The following is a 19787-nucleotide window of genomic DNA, read 5'->3' as shown; positions in this document are numbered from 1 at the left end:
CAAGCACAACTATGTGTTACAAGGTTATTTTGGTAATCATAATATACTGTACAATTCGTTGGCTGGTTACAAGTAATCCTAGAGTACTGAGTTCATCTGCCATGAAAGCATAAAGTGAAAGATAAAATAGGTGAAGGCTTTTGGTTTTAGTATGTTGCTCAACATTTATAAACAAAATTATTCATCCAAACATATAATCATTATCGGTATTCAACCTATTTTTAATCGTACAGAATCCAAGATAGAATTGCTATAACCGAAACTGTTTCAAGGAAAAATGTCAAGTTTTGAAGAAAAGTGTGTTTCAGTTTATAGTGACTTGGCACAATTTTGTACAATTGACAATGTCATTGCAACAAAAAGCAACACAAGTGATGACATTACTCACTGGGAAGCAACCTGGTCTCACAGAGATATTGAAAGAAATGCTCAGATTAGCTTTCGAACAAGTGGCTTTCTTTCAACTGCTAAAGGAAGACCTTCAAACATCAGCAACTCCGGGACAAGTGAATTGAATGGAGAGAAAATAGTCCGTCTGTCACATTGTGGAAACAAAAGGGCAATTTTGAGAGAAGTTTTGGTCAAAGATACAAAACATGATTTTCTTGAAATATGGAACGGTTTATGTAAAACATCCAATATAGATCTGACAGATGAAGATAAGCATGGGAAAGTCCATGTTGATGGTACTTTTGGCTGCATGGAATGGTCCCATGATGGAAGTAAAATACTTTATGTTGCTGAGAAAAAACTTCCAAAAACTGCATCATTTTTTAAAAAATTCAAAGAAGGTGAGGAAATTGTGAGAGGAAATGAGTTCTTATACAAAGAAGACTGGGGAGAACAATTAGTTGGATCTTATCAACCAAATTTGTACCTTTATGATGTCAACACCAAAGACATATCTGATCTTGACCAATTCATCCCAAGTGATTTCTCCGTTAGCAATGCAATGTGGTCAAAAAATGATTCTTTTATAATATTTGTTGGATGGAAATCCTCACCATGGAAAGTTGGCTTAATTTACTGCAAAAATAGATTAAGCACCCTATTTAAATATGATTTTAGTACAAATGTTGTGCAACTACTGACTGATGGTAACAGCTGTGTCTTTTCCCCAAATTTTAGTCCAGATGGGAATAATCTTGTTTATCTTGAGACAATTCCTTTTGGTCCTCATGTTCAATGTTCAAAAATGAAGTGCATCAATTTTGTAGATCCTGAACCAAGACTAGTAGTAGACGTTGTCAATAAACCTGTTGGTGCATCCAGTTTCCAAGGTCTATTTCTTGATGCAATTCCACGAAATTGTTGGATTTCTGATAATCAACTTGTTTTGCATAGTGATCACAGAAGCAACAGGGCTATTTTAATCATTGACATCTGTACTGGAAACGTGAATTTGCTGGAGACTGAAGGAGGTTGGACTTTGTTGTGCATTTCAAATGGCTTTCTTTTTGCTTCTCACTCTACTCCTAACACACCACCAGTTTTAAAAGCTGCTCTTTATGATCCTATGATGAGCAAGTTGGAATGGTTTAATTTGGGAACATCTATTGCTCCTATGAGTGATATAAAGTGGACAATTAAAACTTTTCAACCCAACCTGGTACATGATGATTATCCTGAATTTGATTATGAAGCAATTTTACTACAACCTGGTAGCCAGAAGACTTCACTTGGCTTAATAGTGAATCCACATGGTGGACCCCATGTTCATTTTCCTGCTGAGTTTGATTTGTGTTCTTCCTATCTTTGTAAGCTTGGATTTAATGTTTTAAGAATTAACTTTCGAGGGTCTAGGGGTTTTGGTCAGGATTGTATTTTTTCTCTTCCAACCAACGTCACCAAGATAGATATTAATGATGTGCAACAGGCTGCAGAATGGGCTAAAAATGAACTGAATGTTCCATCTGGAAAGGTTTATATCTATGGAGGATCACATGGAGGATTTCTCACTCTTCAACTGGTCGCAAGGTTTCCTGAATTCTACGTTGCTGGTTCACCAAGGAATCCCGTCACTAATTTCAGTTCAATGCTGGGAACTACTGACATTGTTGATTGGCTCTACTGTGAGTTTGGTGGAAAGTTTGGCTACGATGTTCCCTCTGCACCAGAGTTTTGTGCGAAGGCGATGACCTTCTCTCCAATCATCCACGTTTCAAAAGTTAAGACGCCACTCTTATTTCGGATTGGTGGTGCTGATATTCGTGTTCCTCCATCACAATCTTACGAATACATCCATGCACTACAGGGATTGGGAAAGAAGGTCCGGGTTTTGTACTACAAGGACAACGATCATCCAATCAACCATGTAGATGCTCAAGGTGACTGGATCATCAACATGGCAAAGTGGTTCTTTGAGCATGGTTTCCCAGAGTAGGACTAGCTATAAAAATAACTAAAATAATTGTTGTACTGGCAAACTTCTACCGTACCAATGTCTTTTTGGTTGCGTTACATGCTTTGCTTATTAAAAATTCTTGTTCAGAGTGTCTAACGTGTCACTTGCATACACCAGTGCTTCCACATTTGTTATAGTATGTTTTAGTCTACTTTTTTGCTATGAAGCTCATGCTAATGCAGCATATTTTGTTGTAATTTACGCAAATCATGGCTTATGTAGAGATTGCTGTGTTGTGTGAAAGACATAGCATTATGTAACATTTACGAAGTTTACATGATATGAGTTTGAACTTATTTCTTAATTTAAAAATGTATCTATACATTGACTGTATAGCGTTATAATGATCCGCACACTAACCTCAATGATACAAATATGCAGTGGTTTATTGGAGGAGAATCACCGTCCCCCCACTTTGTTTTGAGAGGGTATCGCGATCCCTTACTTTTTCTTGCTTTGTGTCATCATATCCTTTTTTGGGAATACACCACTGCAAAGATGTTACGCTTGGTTATACAGTATGTTTATTTAATTGTTTTCCTCGCAGGCTGATATTAATCAAGCATTACTTGCTCTTGGGCAGTTTGATATCACAGCTGTAAAGTTCAACGGATGTTATATATACTTATCGCAATAGGTTTAATAAATCTATATTTTATATATACAATACGTCATATGATTGTTTGCTCAGTTGTTACACCCTGCATCGTGTGTTCTAACTAACGTCATAAACTCATAAAGGGACCATGTAAACCATACGTGTCAAACTCCCGGCCCGCGGGCCACATCCGGCCCGCTTCACAATAAAACTTGGCCCGCAATGTTATTTTATACATTGAACTATTTCCGGCCCGCGAGATCATTGTACAGTACAACTTTCTTTTTGCAAGCAAGAAACAAGATTATAAATCGATTTATTCCAACGCTTGTAATCTGGGCTGCTTTTTTCTTTATTGTCTGTTAATTCTTTAATGCTTTTGCAAGGAGATGAATGAAACATAATGATGTAAGATAAGAATAATCAAAAACAGCCCAGTCAAAAATCGTCAAAAAAATCAAAAATTTGGTGTTGTTTCGCTGGCTGTTCCAATTCATGTACTCGTGTCAGGAAACGTTCAATCAAGTTTTATCCTTACGGCCCGCGGCGTTAAATAAGTTTTGCGTTTTGGCCCTTGGTGCGATTGAGTTTGACACCCCTGAATTGTAAACCATGCGTGTTTTTGCTGTGAAAAGGTTTAGAAATCTTTGACGTTGATTTTTCATGTTTTGCTCAATCACCGAAATTAACTGTGGCAGTCGAGAAACAGACGAAAACTGGGGCGAGCACTGGGAAATGAAAGTTACGACAAGTCAACGCAGGAATTACACCAAATAACGTTGGAATATGTTTGGAGCAAATTGGTACAAACTGAACCTTTTCCAGTAACACAGCTTAAAATCGTACTTTGGTCAAGTGCAATGAAAAAAGCTGGCAAATTCAGATATGCAAAACTGACTGCTTATGTATAAACTCATACGACCACGAAAACATTTGGAAAGTGAGCAGCTGACATGAATTTTTTTTCGAGAAAACCTGCATATGAGGTCCTCAAATTTGAGACTAAATAATGGTTGAATGACATGTTTCAGAATGTGCGTGCTCGTGCAAATAGTACAATTTTGTCCAATAGTGCGGATACGGCTGAAAATGGCTAGGTTTGGTGGTCGTGTTAACCTGCCATATATCACCGTTAAATTTTGCACGTTTTTCTGATTTTAGGCTTAGGAAACGTTTCTACTGCTTATTGTGAAAATGGGGAAAATCAATGGACACATTTTTGACATCAGATGTTTTTAACTTACAACGGGAAAAATAATGGAGGAGAACATTCCCGCCCGTTGACGTAGCTCAAAATACTTTGAAGTCCAATTTTAATGTTGGTTAGATTGTTAAAAATCGTAATTTAATTTGTAGGCTAATCACAGCTAAGTTATTACACTTGTCGGTAAACGTTGGAAAAGAGAAAGCTCTGTTTAAGTATCAGCTAATATTAGACTTGTGTAATTTTGCATCTCGATGTGATATATGGCAACGTATACGTGCAAGCACGGCATGATGCAGGAACGAACTAAGCGTCAAAACTTAAAAATCTTGTATGCGCATACAAAATCATAATCTGGTTGAATATATAATTTTTCCAAAAATAACATGCCGGCCAGATAACTGAAAGTGCATTTGTGTAGCATATACTTGCAGTAACTAATTCAGAGGCCGCGGGCCGGATAACGTTTTGGCGGGACATAAATGATTCAAATGAGCTCCAACAAAAAACCAAATTACCAAGAGCCACCAAAATATGGTTTAGATTTGATTCGTATGAGATAAACTGGGGTTAACTGAGCCCGAAAAATTACTATCTAAGTTTTTACGGTGAAATTGTGTTGACTGGACGTGTTGTTGGAGTTGTGAACTGTTGTTAATTATTGCTTGATCGATTGTTCGCTATTCTGACTTCATTGATAGCGTGTTCATTAACCCCTGATAGCCTAGTTAAGCATCACAAAATCAAACTGCCAAAGTCTTGAATATTGATATATTTTGATCCTCAACGAAACGGTTACTGGTTTCAGAGCACAGAATAGAGTTGGGTTCAGTAGACTGTTAATCCCAGACTGAGCCATTGCGAACTTGCGTATTGAGCGTTGTAGTAAGAATGACGTAAATCGGATGTAATCAAAACCGGTTGGCGCACACTAAACACGACCAAAATATAGCACAGCGCTTGTAGTTAAACAAACGAAATAGATCACCAATAACATTATAATATCATCAGATCTGCACAAGAATTCTGTGGGAATAAGAGCTAATTACGAAAATTAGCACACTATCTCGCCTCTCGGGAATTTCCAAAGTATGCTCGCGGAAAAATACATGTGACAACACTATAGGTAGGCAATTGCCGAAAAAGAACGGTACGCTTCTGTATATAGATTACTAATACTTAGTGTGAAAGTGATTGTACTACATTATATATTAAAGTTAGAAGTAACACATCACAAAAAGATACATCACGAACGCATTTAGGAGTAACAAAAGGAATCAAAGGTTTTTGGATGGAGTGAAGTTTTGCTCGTTCCCGAAAGGTTGTCGCTGATAGCGAATGTGACCTAGTTAGTTTAAGGTGAGGATTGCTTGGCGAGCGACGTATTTAAAAGAGTTGTAAGTGGCTTCATTGTCAGCCGATGATTGTCTGTGAAGGTTTTGTTGTCCACCCGCTCGCATGGTGTGGTCTATACAGAGAAGTGTGTGCCTCGTAAATGTGGTTTGTAGATTCTGCAAGCGAAGTCTGTCAACAGAGAAGTGCTCAGTTTCTCCGTGATTTTGCTGAGCAGAGTTGGTTGCAACGTTGCACTTTGATTACGAGTTGCATCACACGTGACCGTTGGTCAACGCAGTCCGACAAAAAGCTTGAGCAATTCGTCCACGTGTAAGGTGTGATGGAGGATGAAAGAAGTTCTAACAGGTGGTAGATCTGTCCTGCGTCATTTAAATACAGCAATTATCACAAAATTGTGACATAGTTTTATATATATTTGCATCACACGAAGTGTAAATCCGTGATAAAAGATATGTTATAGATTTTATATGCTATCGTGTCACTATTGTGTTAGCTGTTGATTGTTATAATTATTATCAGCACGCCGATTTCCTTTAACATCACGCTTTTGTTTTCCCGGACTCGTTTGACAGACGAACATTAATCATGCAACGCGTAAACAGGGTATGAGTAGTTTAGCGTACAGACTTGCTGAAACCGAGATGCGTTTTTGTCTTTTGTGGCATAGACTGATGTTAGCTATATACGGAATGTATTATAGCCTATACAACAGGCTCTTAGAATTGCACAGGATGAAAATCGCAGGTTTCCTGAAGATTTTCCTTCGGTTAATGCGAACCAATACAATGTGAAAGTCTTGAATAAACTATATAGCCTACTTGTACGCCCTTTTTCAGAAAATGTCAATAAGAAGAATTTTCATCTTTATCACCTCTTTTGGTAGGTATTTGAACGCCAATAAGCTCGTGGTTAATTTCCAAAGGCCGAAGAGTCACGAGATGTACAGGGTATGAGTATGATATTTTTGTTGAAATAACTTGGTTCCTTTTTCCAAAAACTTGGTTTCGCACCGAATCCAATAAACACGATTCGATGTAGGCTAGTTTTCAGTGCTAAGCTGGCTATCAAACTACAAAGTTCGTGTTTTCATATCTAGGCTTTTGTCGTCTATCTTCTATCAAAGTATCTATACTTACTTAATTTATTGTTACGTTGTATAGCAGGGGTGTCAAACTCAATCGCACCAAGGGCCAAAACGCAAAACGTATTTAACGCCGCGGGCCGTAAGGATAAAACTTGATTGAACGTTTCCTGACACGAGTACATGAATTGGAACAGCCAGCGAAACAACACCAAATTTTTGATTTTTTTGACGATTTTTGACTGGGCTGTTTTTGATTATTCTTATCTTACATCATTATGTTTCATTCATCTCCTTGCAAAAGCATTAAAGAATTAACAGACAATAAAGAAAAAAGCAGCCCAGATTACAAGCGTTGGAATAAATCGATTTATAATCTTGTTTCTTGCTTGCAAAAAGAAAGTTGTACTGTACAATGATCTCGCGGGCCGGAAATAGTTCAATGTATAAAATAACATTGCGGGCCAAGTTTTATTGTGAAGCGGGCCGGGAGTTTGACACGTATGTTGTATAGCATTACAATTACATGCCATATAGAAGTAAAGAATTACCAGAAACAAAATATTATCAAGAAGAAAAACATGATCTAAAGTGATATATTTTGTAGGCTACTTGGTTGTCATGCAAATTATTGTATTATTATAGGCCCAACTAAAATCTCCTTATATATATTTGTTGCTTAAGAAACTGATTGTGGAAATATGGCTAAAAAAATGGACGGGCCCACTCCATGGCCTGTTGTAGGATCTTTGCTTGGAATGATAAATTTTAAAGAGAAGACTTTGATTGAATGGGCAGAGACATATGGAACGGTTTTTCAACTTAAAATGGGCTCTTACAACGCTGTGGCCTTGCAGGGGTAAAAGTATAATTAACCAAACTTTTTTCATTATTACCAAATATTCTCCTAATTATTGCCTACTGTCGCATGCATAGCCTATAGCTATAAATGTTGTCGTACAGGTACGATGCGATTCATGAAGCTTTTGTTGCTAAGGCCAAAGCCTTCTCCGGAAGAATAGATTCCGAAATTTTACAAAAGTTTCGAAATGGAAAGGGCTTATTCTTTGCTCCCTATGGCGAATTTTGGTCCAATTGGAGATCCTTCGCCAAAGACAGTTTTTCAGCAGTGCACAAAAGTAAATTAGGCCCATATTTCTAATCAAAAACCTTGAAGCAATTAAGGAGTAGTTCCAAAAACAAGTTTTTGGAAAAAAACGTTTGTGTTTACTATCTAAATTTTATTTTTTGCCGTCACGATTGTCATAACATGCCTCAAGTCATTTTGGACTCTGACTCGAGTCAAATCAAGTCATGGGTAAGTGTGACTCGAGTGAAGTCAATACCTCTAGTCATTCATGACATCCCTGGACTCACAACTGTCATCACGTGACTTGAATCATTTTGGATTTCGACTCGAATCAAGTTTAGGACATATAAATCAAGTCAAGCAAAGTTATGGAAAATATGTGACTTCATTCAAGTCATTGTTTCGAGTAATTATAATACTGGCTTGAGCCCCGCCCATATAAATTCCAAGCCCAGTTCATTTCCATTTGGCTCTCACTACATTTCACTGGAAAAATCGTAGGTTTAAAGTTACTTTTTACAGTTTCTTGTTAACCTAACTTGCATGTTATAAAATTGTACCGATTGGGCTCGACTGCCACTTCGTAATATGCAGAGAGATGCGGCCGACTCGTCTCGATAGTTAGTAGTTTTTACCAATGGTCGAGTATATACATTATACACTAATGAGAAGTGTAGACTTTGCGTTTGTGGATCCTTTTTAGTGTGGCAGTTGCAAGCGAGACGCTACACACCATAATGACATAGTAACCTAATCCTAATCTAAATGCACTTTCTAAACTAAATCTTTACTTCAATTAAACCCTACGTAACTAAAAAAACTTTATGTTAACCTATTCTTTCTACCTTGCCGCCTACCTTATACAAGGGGCTATGTGACCTACGTACGGTGAAATAATCACTTTCGTTACACTTTGATCTCAGCTCGTTAGAATTTTTAGCCCAACGCATACAAATTTAAAACTTAAACTAATTCAAATATTCATCCAGTGTACAAATACACAAACTGTAAGTCAGCTTAGTATTAATTAACGAAAGATATTACTCTTACACATTTAACTACACCTTAACCTATTTTTTCCCCCAACACGAAACCATCTGATCCAAGCATCCTCGTCATGCACATCGTTTTCTCATATTGCGACGTCATAGCTGCCACCGCATTTTATAATTTGGGCTGAGTTTGCGTTTATGTCACACATTCTTCACAAGTGCTTAACCAACACATATTGTTGAATTATTATTTCTCCAGTATATTAACTAACAACTTTTTTGGTTTGAGGTGAATTTGTTTTGGAATCTGTTGCTCACTTTAAATAATGTTGTTGATGACGGTCTTGATGTTGTTGCAAAGTTTCGTAGAACGAAGTGAAAGAATGTAAATAACAGGCTACTATTGGCACCAGTAACATAATTTGTTGGTTATGCTATTTTAGCCATCAACGAGGGCATCATTGCAGAAGCGTTTGAACTGATGAAATATTTTACTGCCAATGCCGACGTTCCTGTAGATGCATTGCCGCATTTTGAAAATGCAACAATGAATGTGGTTTTACAGGTAAGTCATGTATAGGCTTTGATTGCATTTACAACAGAAGTCTCAACCTTGAGAAAACAGCGGAGCGTATTTTATTCTGCACTAAGTTGACAAGCTAACAATTAGCAGTTCAGGCACTCAAATAAGCTACAGTCTACATGTCCTAAGATTAAAGAGTTTGGCGCATGTGGTGTTGTAGTGACCGTGATGCAAAGAATATAGCGGAGAACAAAAAAATATAGACGGCTGGTATGTAGTTTGAAACCTTTTGCTTAACAAACGAGATTGTCTGTATAACACTCTTAATTTTTTTTGGTAGATTCCTAGGTAGATTGTATTTCTAAGTTGTATATAGGAAACTATAATTTAGTACAGTGATTGCTTACCAAACACCTTTCTATTTTTTTACTGCAGTGTAGCAAATATTTCTTTGTCAATTCTCAATATACTAATTAATTGGTTATAAAATGAAATCGTGTTTATGACCATTATATTGCTATTACCACCATATATAGATTCGATTATGGCTATATGCAATCATTTTGTTAAAGGCGCAAACGAAATTAATTTTATTGTAACACTTACAGACTTGCTTTTCCTTGCGGCTGGATGAAAACAGCCCTAAACAGCGGGAAATATATAACCTGACCTATGACGGGGCGATAAGCAGTCCTAAATTTTCACTTTTACTATTCCTTCCTTGGATGAAATGGATGCCTGGCTTTTGCGGGTGGGTTTTAATCTTATTGTGTTCGAGTAATTATTATATATAGATAGTGTTATATTGCGCACAAGATTTTGACTTTCTTTTAAAACGATTTTGTTGAAAACAGGTTCCTTCGTGAAACTGAAGATGAAAGGAAAAAGTGCGTGAAAGTGATCTTAGACTTAGCCGATCAACGCCTAAATGAACAGAAATCTTCTCAAGATTTAGTGACTTGCTTTTACCAATCGTATCAATCCCCCTCGGAATTTGATCGAGAGTCATTTGCTTTACTCGTCCAGGACTATTTATTTGCTGGCACAGCAACTACAGCTAATCAGCTCCTGTGGATTTTGCTCTTGCTCCTGAAAAATGCTAAATGCTTGAAAAAGCTTCAAGAAGAATTAGACCAAACTTTTACTGGTATAATGTAGCAAACCTTGACCTTATACCAAAAAACAAGCAGATGCAAAATCTGCAAAATTTTGCGATATTTGCAATGGAGTACCTGGTGGTAGATAAGGACTGTTTATGTAACGATGTTCATTGTTTTTAGATGTCGGTTCACTGATCAGAGATTCGGCAGAAGGAAAAGATCAAGGGCTAAATTATGCGAAAGCTGTGATGGAGGAAGGCACACGATTGCGACCGATTGCTCCCACCAGCAACATGCATACAACGACGGAAGATACCAGTGTTGCCGGCTTTGAAATTAAAAAAGGAACGGTGATTATTCCAAACCTGTGGTCGGTTCATCACGACAAAATAAAGTGGGCTCCTGATCCGGAAACGTTTCGACCAGAACGTCATCTTGATGATTACGGAAATTTCCAGAAATCCGATCACGTGATGCCGTTTTCAGTTGGCTGGCGAAGTTGTGTTGGGCAGAGAATTGCAGAATCAGAAAATCTGGTGTATCTTGTGGCACTGGTGAAGTCTTTTGATATTTCGCTGGCAGAAGAAAGTAATGACATAGATATTACCGGAGATTCTACGACCCTCCTGCAGCCAAATCCTTTCAAGGTTGTTTTCAAAGAGCGGTTCCCAAACCAAGTGTAGTGTTTGTTAATTCATATCACTATACGTGCATAACATTTCTATTTAAGAAAAGCTACTTATATCTCATTAATATTATTACATACTGTATACATACATAAACTGTGTTTATTATTTAAACGTAGTAGGCCTATTACTTATAACTGTACATACATACATACATATATATATATATGTAAGCCTATATATATAGGCCTATATGCTATCTGGACTGAGAATACAAAGTTGTGTGGAAATGATTTACTTTTATTCTCAGACATTTGAACGTATTTTTTCCTGTTTACCGATTAGGCCTATATCAAGTTGAAAATATTTTGTTTGATTAATCTATCATATGTACTTTATCATTGTAATTATATAGGCCTACTCCACTGCTGGGTTTGAAAGAAAACACATTATTATATATTCAATTGTTTAATCGCAGCGTTTGTGAGATGCTATAGGGAGATTTCTGCATGCCACAATTCTGGGTTTCTTTACAATTAGAAATATTTTTTAAGCGTAGCCCATAGCCTTTATGTCGAATCGTCCGGGGGTTTAATCGTACGTGGGTTGAATGGTCCTGGGTTGAATCGTCCGCGGGTTGAATCGTCCGCGGGTTGATTCGTCCGCTGGTTGAATCGTCCTAGGTTGAATGGTCCTGGGTTGAATCGTCCGCAGGTTGAATCGTCCGGGGTTGAATCGTCCGTGGGTTGAATCGTCCGACCAACGTCGCAAACATATTAGCAGTTATTGACAATAATTTACACAAATTCGACAGGCAAATGTAGCAAGGCCTCGAGGGGCAACTACGTGCGTTAAGGACCAATAAGAGAATGTAAAAAAGTTAAACATTTTACAAATTAGAAATACATAATTTAACACAAAAACAAGCAATTTAAACATATTTAACATAAAACAAAAGTTACGTTGGTAGTTTAGCAGGACATAATTGTTGCATACGAATGCATCGAACATGCATACATCGACAGTGATGTAATTGCCAGGAAGAGATAAACATATCTGATACCCGGTTGGATCTTGGAGCAAGCGAACTTGAAAATCCATTTTTCTTGGTTGGGTCTTCTACCACAGGGCTTCCCAAACTGGGGGTCGCGACCCCGCAAGGGGTCGCGTAACGAACTTCAGGGGTCGCAGAGCGTATACCAATTTTACACGAAGTACAAAATACAATCGAAACAAAATATCGTTCCAGCCTAATCAACATTGAAACCGCCTTGAGACCAGCATTAACAGATATTGAGCCACGGCTGGACTTGCTTTGTAGCAGAAAGCAGTCGCATCAATCACACTGAATAAATGTGTGTGCTTTTTTGTTTCCAGTAGCCTATATATGTGTAACGTAGTAAGTAGACTTTGAGTACTGGTTGCTTGAATTCAGTCTTTACTCTTTGCATCTCAATAAATTTCACTAATGACTAATGTATGTTTCGCACTGCTAATTTAATCAATTTAAACGTGAAGGGTCGTGGAAAACTTCAGAAGTTTGAAAGGGGTCGCGAGCAAAAAAGTTTGGGAAGCCCTGTTCTACTACATACCACACGAATAAACGCAAGATGGCGCTAACACAAAAATTGTACCGACACTTTGGACACCACAGGCAGGAAAGCATGAGATTTGAAAAATTGAAATTAGCATTAGCCTAAGGCGCTATGGCCTATGACATCATATTATTGGATCAGGCTTGTTGTTATACAGTATTAGTTAAACCACAGGCCACAAGTACAGTCCAAAACAAGAATTTTCCCAAGTGAGCCGCTGATAGGATTTTTTGGGTCTGTTATACTTTTGCACTCCGACTTGAAGTCCTGAATGGCCTTTGGGAAGGAGTTAGGAGACAGGATACACGATAGAAATCGGAGAAGAGTCTGTGTTTAAGGGTTTTGAAAGAGTAATGTTTTTTGTAGACATCTGTTTGCCCTGGTGTCAGTGGTGTGTAAGGCCGTTTTAAAAAACAAATCTCGGGTGTGCTTTTTCCATACTCTGCAGCCTCAAATCGTGACGTCATCTGGTTATGTACCTTTATACTAGATTAAAAATTTCGTTTTGCCTAAAATAGCTATTGTTTCATCTTGTTCCGTTTAGATTTCTCGTGCTCAAAACAAGCAAACTTTCCAATCTGGCTGATAGGCTATGGGTCAACATGGGAGTGCAAAAGCAAACGAGACCCGATTTAAAAAAAAAATAATGCCAGTTACTGTAGACTTACCGGTAAACCAAATATGCCAATGGATCGTGCATTTGAATTTAAACTAAAATTATAGACAAATAAATAAAGGTTGCCTTTTTGCTGTATTTCAAAATGTGAGGATAGGTGCCGATGACCCATTTTTTACCAAAGTATGTGGATTTGGTTGCAAATAAGATTAAAATGAGAACCTTAGCATTAATTTCCTGCACATGGAGTGCAGTAGCAGAGTAGGCTGTACCCTACATAAAGAATGAGCCATAGCCTAGTGGAAAGTATAGCACCTGCACACAAGAGTTTCCTCAACATACACGCCAAACTGTTTTCTTTTCATACCGAATTATAATGAAAAAGTAAAGAAAAGCTGGTTTTTTGAACGCCATTTTGTAATAAACTATTGAGACTTCAGTGCACACCATCGGACTAAAATTTGCATGTTTGCACGCACGATTTCTTGTTGAAAACAACCGTACTTTCCTGTCATGACCCCGTATGGAAAGAAAGATGCCCAGTATTCAACGTAGTTATCTGGTGCTCAAAATGGGTCAAAAAGCTACTTTGTGATCTAAGCAATAACCAAACACGGATATTTGCTGCATTTTGGTGCATACCGGTGTACGTTTTTTGTTAGCTACTTGTGCCTGCAAGTCTTTGAATATTGCGTTGTCTGGTGCACAAAAAACATACATTCCTTATTGGGTCATGACAAGCTTTCAAGTTTTAAAACTCAAAATCAAATTCAATATCTATAACTTAATAAACTGCCCTGTTTTCCCTGTATACAGTAGTGAAAAGTGTGGCAGTAATAAGCAGGAGATTCATCAACATGTACGCCAAAGTATTTTTTATCTTCATGCCATTTTATAATAAACAAACAAAAAAATAATATACAAAGAATTGAAGCTTTAGTGAACATCATCACGCGAAAATTTGCGCCTTTGCACCTAGGATTTCTCATCAAAAAGTTTTATACTTCCCGGTCGGGCCTGTACGGAAAACTTGCATTTTAGCACCTAAGGTGATTTACCATGTTAAATTTATGAACTACGTTTTACACCACGCCAATATTAAAACTCTTATCAATTTTGCACCGCTACTAAATGTTATTTTAATAAATGGAACTGATTTGAAAGCTGTTGGCTTTGCCCTGCTTATCTGTTTGTCCATTCCACTGTCAAGTTGCAAACGTTAAGAGATGAAACTAAAAGAAATTTCACTGAACTTGCTGTCTTTGTATGTTTTCTTTTCATATTTGTAAACTCATTTAATCTATCTGCAATGAAATTAGCTGCTACTGTATTTACAATAATTGTACAAGTATATATCCCTTTACATATATCTTTCAAAGAAAAACTATTTCTGACAATGCTACAACACAAATTAATACAAAGATCGCTTTTACTAAAGGAAATTATTTGACTTGAAATATGTATAAAACTTGATTTGTGGTCAAGTAAATAAAACATGCACCACGCCAGAAAAGCCGAACTGAATTTTCGCAAGTGGCGTAACGGTATTTTCTCTTTCGCCATGTCGTAAATGTCCGTCGTAACATAAAAAATTTCTGTACAAGTGCTTACTTAATTTGTTTTGAGGTTTATGATCACTTTGTCCTTTAGTTACATGTTAAGCTTTGGTTTTGCTCAAAATCCATGTCTATATAAATTACTGCTATAAATATGATACTGAAAGTGGCCGAAGATGACATTTTCTGGGTTTGGTGATGCTGATGTGATGCCAACGGCTGCTAACCTTGATGACACAACAAACCTGGCAACAAATGCTCTTCTAGATAACTCATTACTGCTCTGTATCATTCTCGGTGTTTGTTGTTTGATTTTTATTGTGCTCCTTTGTATGGTAATTCTAGTATTTTGCATAAAGTTTTGTCGTAAATCAAAAAAAGGTCTAAGAAGATGCGAGCAAACACAATGCTTTTCAAAATCCACATCAACAACTGGCCTTAGCAGTACTCTGGTTGACAGTAACGCCAATGAAAATTTAGGGCTTCAAGTAGTTTTACAAAAAAATGGATCAAGCAAAACACTTCTTGAACATGAGAAAGTAGACTCAAAATGGAACTCTGACAAGGAAGATGTTGCTATCAATAAAGCAAAAACTTTGTTGGTGACAAGCACCCCAGCTGTGAAAAGTGGTGGTGGATCTAGTGGTACTTTAGTCTTATCACCACAATCTATTATATCTGGTAGTGCTATTGCTCAGCCAAATTCGGTCACTAAACCTGAAGAGTTATGCTTAAAGACTTTGAAAACTTTGCATAACACACAACATTGTGATTTGAAATTGGGAACTTCGTCATATTATGTCACGTCACCACTTTCTTCTGATGGAACTCATTGGGTTACAACACATGACACTGTGTCATCACTTGCTAAGCTACCCATATCATCAAATTATATGTACGGCACTGCTGATTCTAATTTACTTGATCCATACCTTTGTGCTGAGAATCTTCAAGCTGATTTTGATGCTTTAGCTGAAGTCGATATTAACAATGAAGAAGATCATAAAAATCAGGATGAAAGAAGTTTCCCAGTGTCTATTGCTTCAAGTCAAAGTCTGGTATCTCCTGATGGTGTGACGTCGTCCCTGCCTTTGGATGCGTATGGTCATCCTAGAGCGTGGTTTGTGCCACTTGATGAAATATATCACGAGCCACTAAGGCATTCCTTTATTGATGTGTCAAATGAACAAGATCCTTTACTACATTGCCAGGAGCATAATCACCCTGGCAAAACAAAATTGATCAAATCAAGCCAATTGGACAGAAATGCCGATGAGCAGATCCTAAGTGATGGAAGCCCTGAGTCTGACAGTGTCTTTAGAGACAAAAGTTTACAATCCAAAGATTGGAGAGATAGTGGAATACCAACATCAAGGTCAAACTTAAGAAGGTCAAACTCGAGTGAAATTGACGGTAGAAAACTCAGTTTATGGGAGCAGAGGGAAGACAGACCTGTTGTATTTTTAGATCCATCAGTCAGAGTTCCAGTTTCTCCAGTAGGTGAGGACTGAGGACTAGCGTTTTACTTTTTTATTAATTAGATTCTTCAGGTATTATGTATTGTGCATAATTAGTTTTTTAGATGTTTTTAACATTGAATATTTTTCTTCATGATTTTTGTGGTTTGTGTATAAATGTGATCAATAGTAATTTTTTATTAATTTTGCTTGATCATATATACAGTATAACGATAATATCTAAGCATGCTCGTAAAATGTATTCCATGTCAGTTCAAATGGCATTTATGCTGCTTTAATTTTATGTTTGCAGTACTAAAATAACAAAGTGAATAGACTGCAGTAAAAGTTTGTAAAATGCATTTTAAACGCTCTACTGCCTTCCTACTACACAGTATTCTACTTATGGTTTTATCCTTTATATAATGGGATGATCATAAAATATTAAATCCCAGTCAGCATTTCATTAATTATGTCATTGAGAATTACTCTGTAAGATACTAACTTGTTTACCATATTTGTGTATTTTTTGTCACAAATGCCTGTTTCTCAAGGGTGTTTTCATTCAAGGTGTTTGAAATACACACATTGTCTGGTGGAAAAACTTTACCACTCTCACAATGGCATTACCTTTCTTAGGTTTATTTTCTCCGCATCATAACATTTGGGGCTAAATCTCATGTGATATGAAGGTTATATTACAGATATGTAACACAAAAATATTTCTGATAAGACTATATCATATCATGGTTTTGTTATACCTTTTTAATTTTCTTTTTACTGTAAGCAATTATAATTAATCAGCCTGTTTTCAATTGTTGTTCAACTGTTGCTTTACATGTATAAAAACATAGAATGCATTTTGAATGAAATGTTTTGATAACACGTGTTTCTTCTGTTGTTTTCCCCGCACTCGCCACATAACAGAGTATTTTAATTCTTTTTATGATATTCATACTTATAAAGTGGTTTTATCTGATTGTTGTTGTAAAACTTGTGTCAACAAACTTTATTAGTAAGTATCTTATAATCTGAAACCGTTTCAAAAGCACAACAACAATGTAGTGCAGTATTATTATTTGTTTTCTTTATGGTATACTATGTAAATAGTTTGAACACTACCACTTGTCATGCCAATGTTATTATGTGCTGACTCCTAATCGTGGTCAATGTAGGACCAACTAAATCACATGGAAAGCTATCCTGTAATTACTAATCATTGACTCAAAGACGTTTTGTCCCCACTTTTAAGGGGATTATTAATTAGTCTCTAAGCAACGTGGTTACTGAATTAAAAAAATCAATATATACCAAGAAATTGTTTTAAAACCCACCAAATTCCATGAAAGGGGTAAACAGGAATATACAGTATACTAATTTATGTGCTAATTATGGACATAATTTAATAATCAAAATCTGTTAAATGAAATACCGTTTTTAGGTTTTAAAATTTTTCAGGTAAATGGGATATTTAAAATATGCGAGCATATGGTTGTTAATAATTGTAATATTTGATCTTGGTATTGCACTGTCATCTGTAAAATATTGCCAAAAACAGTACAGTATTGGCTTGCTGTACCATTTTATCACTGTTTGAGAGACTTATTGCCTTCATATATGACTACTCTTTGACTTGCCATTGTTTTTATAAGCTTTCATACTTGCAACGCAAAATAGTAACAAATCTCCACCAAGGTACATGTGCTGTGTTTTTTGTTTGTTGTCACAGTAAAGTTGTTATCCTTAACATTTGCCCCAAGTTTATGGCGCTAAACGGAATTTGGTGCTTTTTTATTGCCTTCAGCTGCGTTTTCATTATAGCGTTTCAATTTCCAATTGTGTTCTGGCGTACTCGGGTTAAAAGTGCTGATTGATTTACGTTTCTATATTAAACTTCCATATCTTACTTGTTTTTATAGCTGAAGAGTAGAGCGAATAAGAAAGCTTATGTTTTCTAGTTCAATGTTGTCATCAAACCTTTTAGACAGACGTGGTAACTATTTGCGTTTTACGACAAGGGAATATTAGGCTACATTATTAAATGACGCAAAGGGAATAATAGTCAAGTAAGTGTATGAGAAGTAATACTGGTATTGTCGAACAAACTTATATCTGACCCGTAACTACGCGTCTACAACGATCTAAACCGCAAGGCGGAAAGAAAGCCTTGCGGTATTGATTATATATTATTCTTCGCCATTCGTCTAACTTCGTGGTCTCCAGCTGTTGGTTGTCACACTAATATTGTGTTGTTTTCTTCACCTTGGACATCCTGTTGCTTGCGAAATGAGTACAATATGGCTTAGGGTTAGGCCTACAACTTAATACAGCACGTCCAAGTTTTAAAACAGCTTTTCCATGTGATGCCATTGTCCATGGGGGGACGAAAAATAAAATGCTAACCATTATAACGAGATAAAATAACAACTCTACACCACCAGGGATCTACTCATTCTACTTCAATTCAAGATTTACATTGGTTTGAGATATCGTTATAAACAAATGTGAACGCGTTAAGTCGTTTATTGTAATTTACAATTAAGGGTGAGTAACACACTTTAAAACTTAAAAACACACTTAAACTTTAAAAGTAAAGTGTGATAGAATGATAGATGCTTTGCGTACACTGACTGATTTTGGTATTACACAAAAAAACAGTTATCTTTATATTTCGAAAATTCCCAACACCTTCTGCTAGGCGCTTGTCATGCTGGAAGTAATCGACATATCGATTTGTTAACTGGTACGGTACCTACCTGCTTGCGGAATCTTGTATGGAAATAAAGATACTTGTGAAGTAGAAAAGTTTTCGCCAATTATTTGTCAACGATGCCAATTAGAAATTGCGAAATACTGGATTGTTATGATGTTGTTAACAATCTCACTTCTCTGCCATGTGGTCATTCTGTTAACAGTGGTAGTTGGTAGTTACCAATCTCGTAGGAATGTTGACACTGTGAGTAAACGAAACACTATTTATTCGAAACGTTTTTGAGCTTTCATGAAGTTATAAACGTCACAACAGTGATTTGTAAAAAATAAACCTGCATCGAGCAACCTTAGAAAACTTTTGCTTAGATTTCTTTAGGTTGTGTTTCTATACAAAGGACTACCGAAAATTACGTTTTTTTAGGATGCTATCTGCCAGAATTAAATGTAGGCCTAGTAGACCTGCCTTTACCGTTATCTATTCTTTAAAGCAAAAAAACTATGAAAACTTTATCAATCTAAAAGTTACACTTTTGCTAGGATTTTAAATAATTAATAAATGTCATAATGATGTTCTATGGCGGCGATTTTTGTTTTGTGTGTTTGCTACTAGCTGGAGCAAAACCCTAAAATTATTAAACATGGCGTTTTCTGCCTGAACAGCATTTCCTCGAGGCCATGTAAACCATTTCATGTTGGCGCTTGGTGTCACAAAAGTATCGGAAAAGGTGAAAGGTTTTGCTTTTACGTTAGTCGGCCGGCTATTTTTCTATGTAAAAATTCTGTCCTAAAGCAAATTGGATTTATTAAGCGGATTCTATTGTATTTCGAAAATGGCTAGCTTGTATAGTCGCACAGCTTGAAGATATCTTTAAATTAC

The 19787-nt window shown here is 36.6% G+C and overlaps 3 protein-coding genes across 3 annotated transcripts; all 3 read left to right on the top strand.

Moving 5' to 3' along the window:
- The first annotated feature begins 207 nt into the window (after positions 1 to 207).
- Positions 208 to 3151, top strand: LOC143470185 (acylamino-acid-releasing enzyme-like). The gene has a single exon (XM_076968146.1). The coding sequence runs from the start codon at positions 278 to 280 to the stop codon at positions 2381 to 2383; it is 2106 nt and encodes a 701-aa protein (XP_076824261.1). The 5' UTR covers positions 208 to 277; the 3' UTR covers positions 2384 to 3151.
- Positions 3152 to 6448: 3297 nt separating this feature from the next.
- LOC143468987 (cytochrome P450 2U1-like) lies at positions 6449 to 11431 on the top strand. The gene is made up of 7 exons (XM_076966495.1): positions 6449 to 6509; positions 7328 to 7502; positions 7607 to 7782; positions 9169 to 9290; positions 9857 to 9999; positions 10103 to 10395; positions 10529 to 11431. The coding sequence occupies exons 2-7, from the start codon at positions 7345 to 7347 to the stop codon at positions 11029 to 11031; spliced, it is 1395 nt and encodes a 464-aa protein (XP_076822610.1). The 5' UTR covers positions 6449 to 6509; positions 7328 to 7344; the 3' UTR covers positions 11032 to 11431.
- Positions 11432 to 12688: 1257 nt separating this feature from the next.
- On the top strand, positions 12689 to 18104 carry LOC143460317 (uncharacterized). The gene has a single exon (XM_076957782.1). The coding sequence runs from the start codon at positions 14918 to 14920 to the stop codon at positions 16250 to 16252; it is 1335 nt and encodes a 444-aa protein (XP_076813897.1). The 5' UTR covers positions 12689 to 14917; the 3' UTR covers positions 16253 to 18104.
- Positions 18105 to 19787: the final 1683 nt, after the last annotated feature.

The sequence above is a fragment of the Clavelina lepadiformis genome, chromosome 1, assembly GCF_947623445.1.
Source record: "Clavelina lepadiformis chromosome 1, kaClaLepa1.1, whole genome shotgun sequence".
In the NCBI taxonomy this organism is placed as follows: domain Eukaryota; kingdom Metazoa; phylum Chordata; class Ascidiacea; order Aplousobranchia; family Clavelinidae; genus Clavelina; species Clavelina lepadiformis.
The sequence above is the reverse complement of the archived record's forward strand: the minus strand, read 5'-3'. Positions and strand labels throughout refer to the sequence as shown.

Bases quoted from the DNA above. Each gene is read 5' to 3' on its own strand.
- LOC143470185 (XM_076968146.1), top strand. From the start codon at position 278: ATGTCAAGTTTTGAAGAAAAGTGTGTTTCAGTTTATAGTGACTTGGCA.
- LOC143468987 (XM_076966495.1), top strand. From the start codon at position 7,345: ATGGCTAAAAAAATGGACGGGCCCACTCCATGGCCTGTTGTAGGATCT. The intron at 7,503-7,606 runs GTAAAAGTATAA...GTTGTCGTACAG, and splicing joins AACGCTGTGGCCTTGCAGGG to GTACGATGCGATTCATGAAG. The intron at 10,396-10,528 runs GTATAATGTAGC...CATTGTTTTTAG, and splicing joins ATTAGACCAAACTTTTACTG to ATGTCGGTTCACTGATCAGA.
- LOC143460317 (XM_076957782.1), top strand. From the start codon at position 14,918: ATGACATTTTCTGGGTTTGGTGATGCTGATGTGATGCCAACGGCTGCT.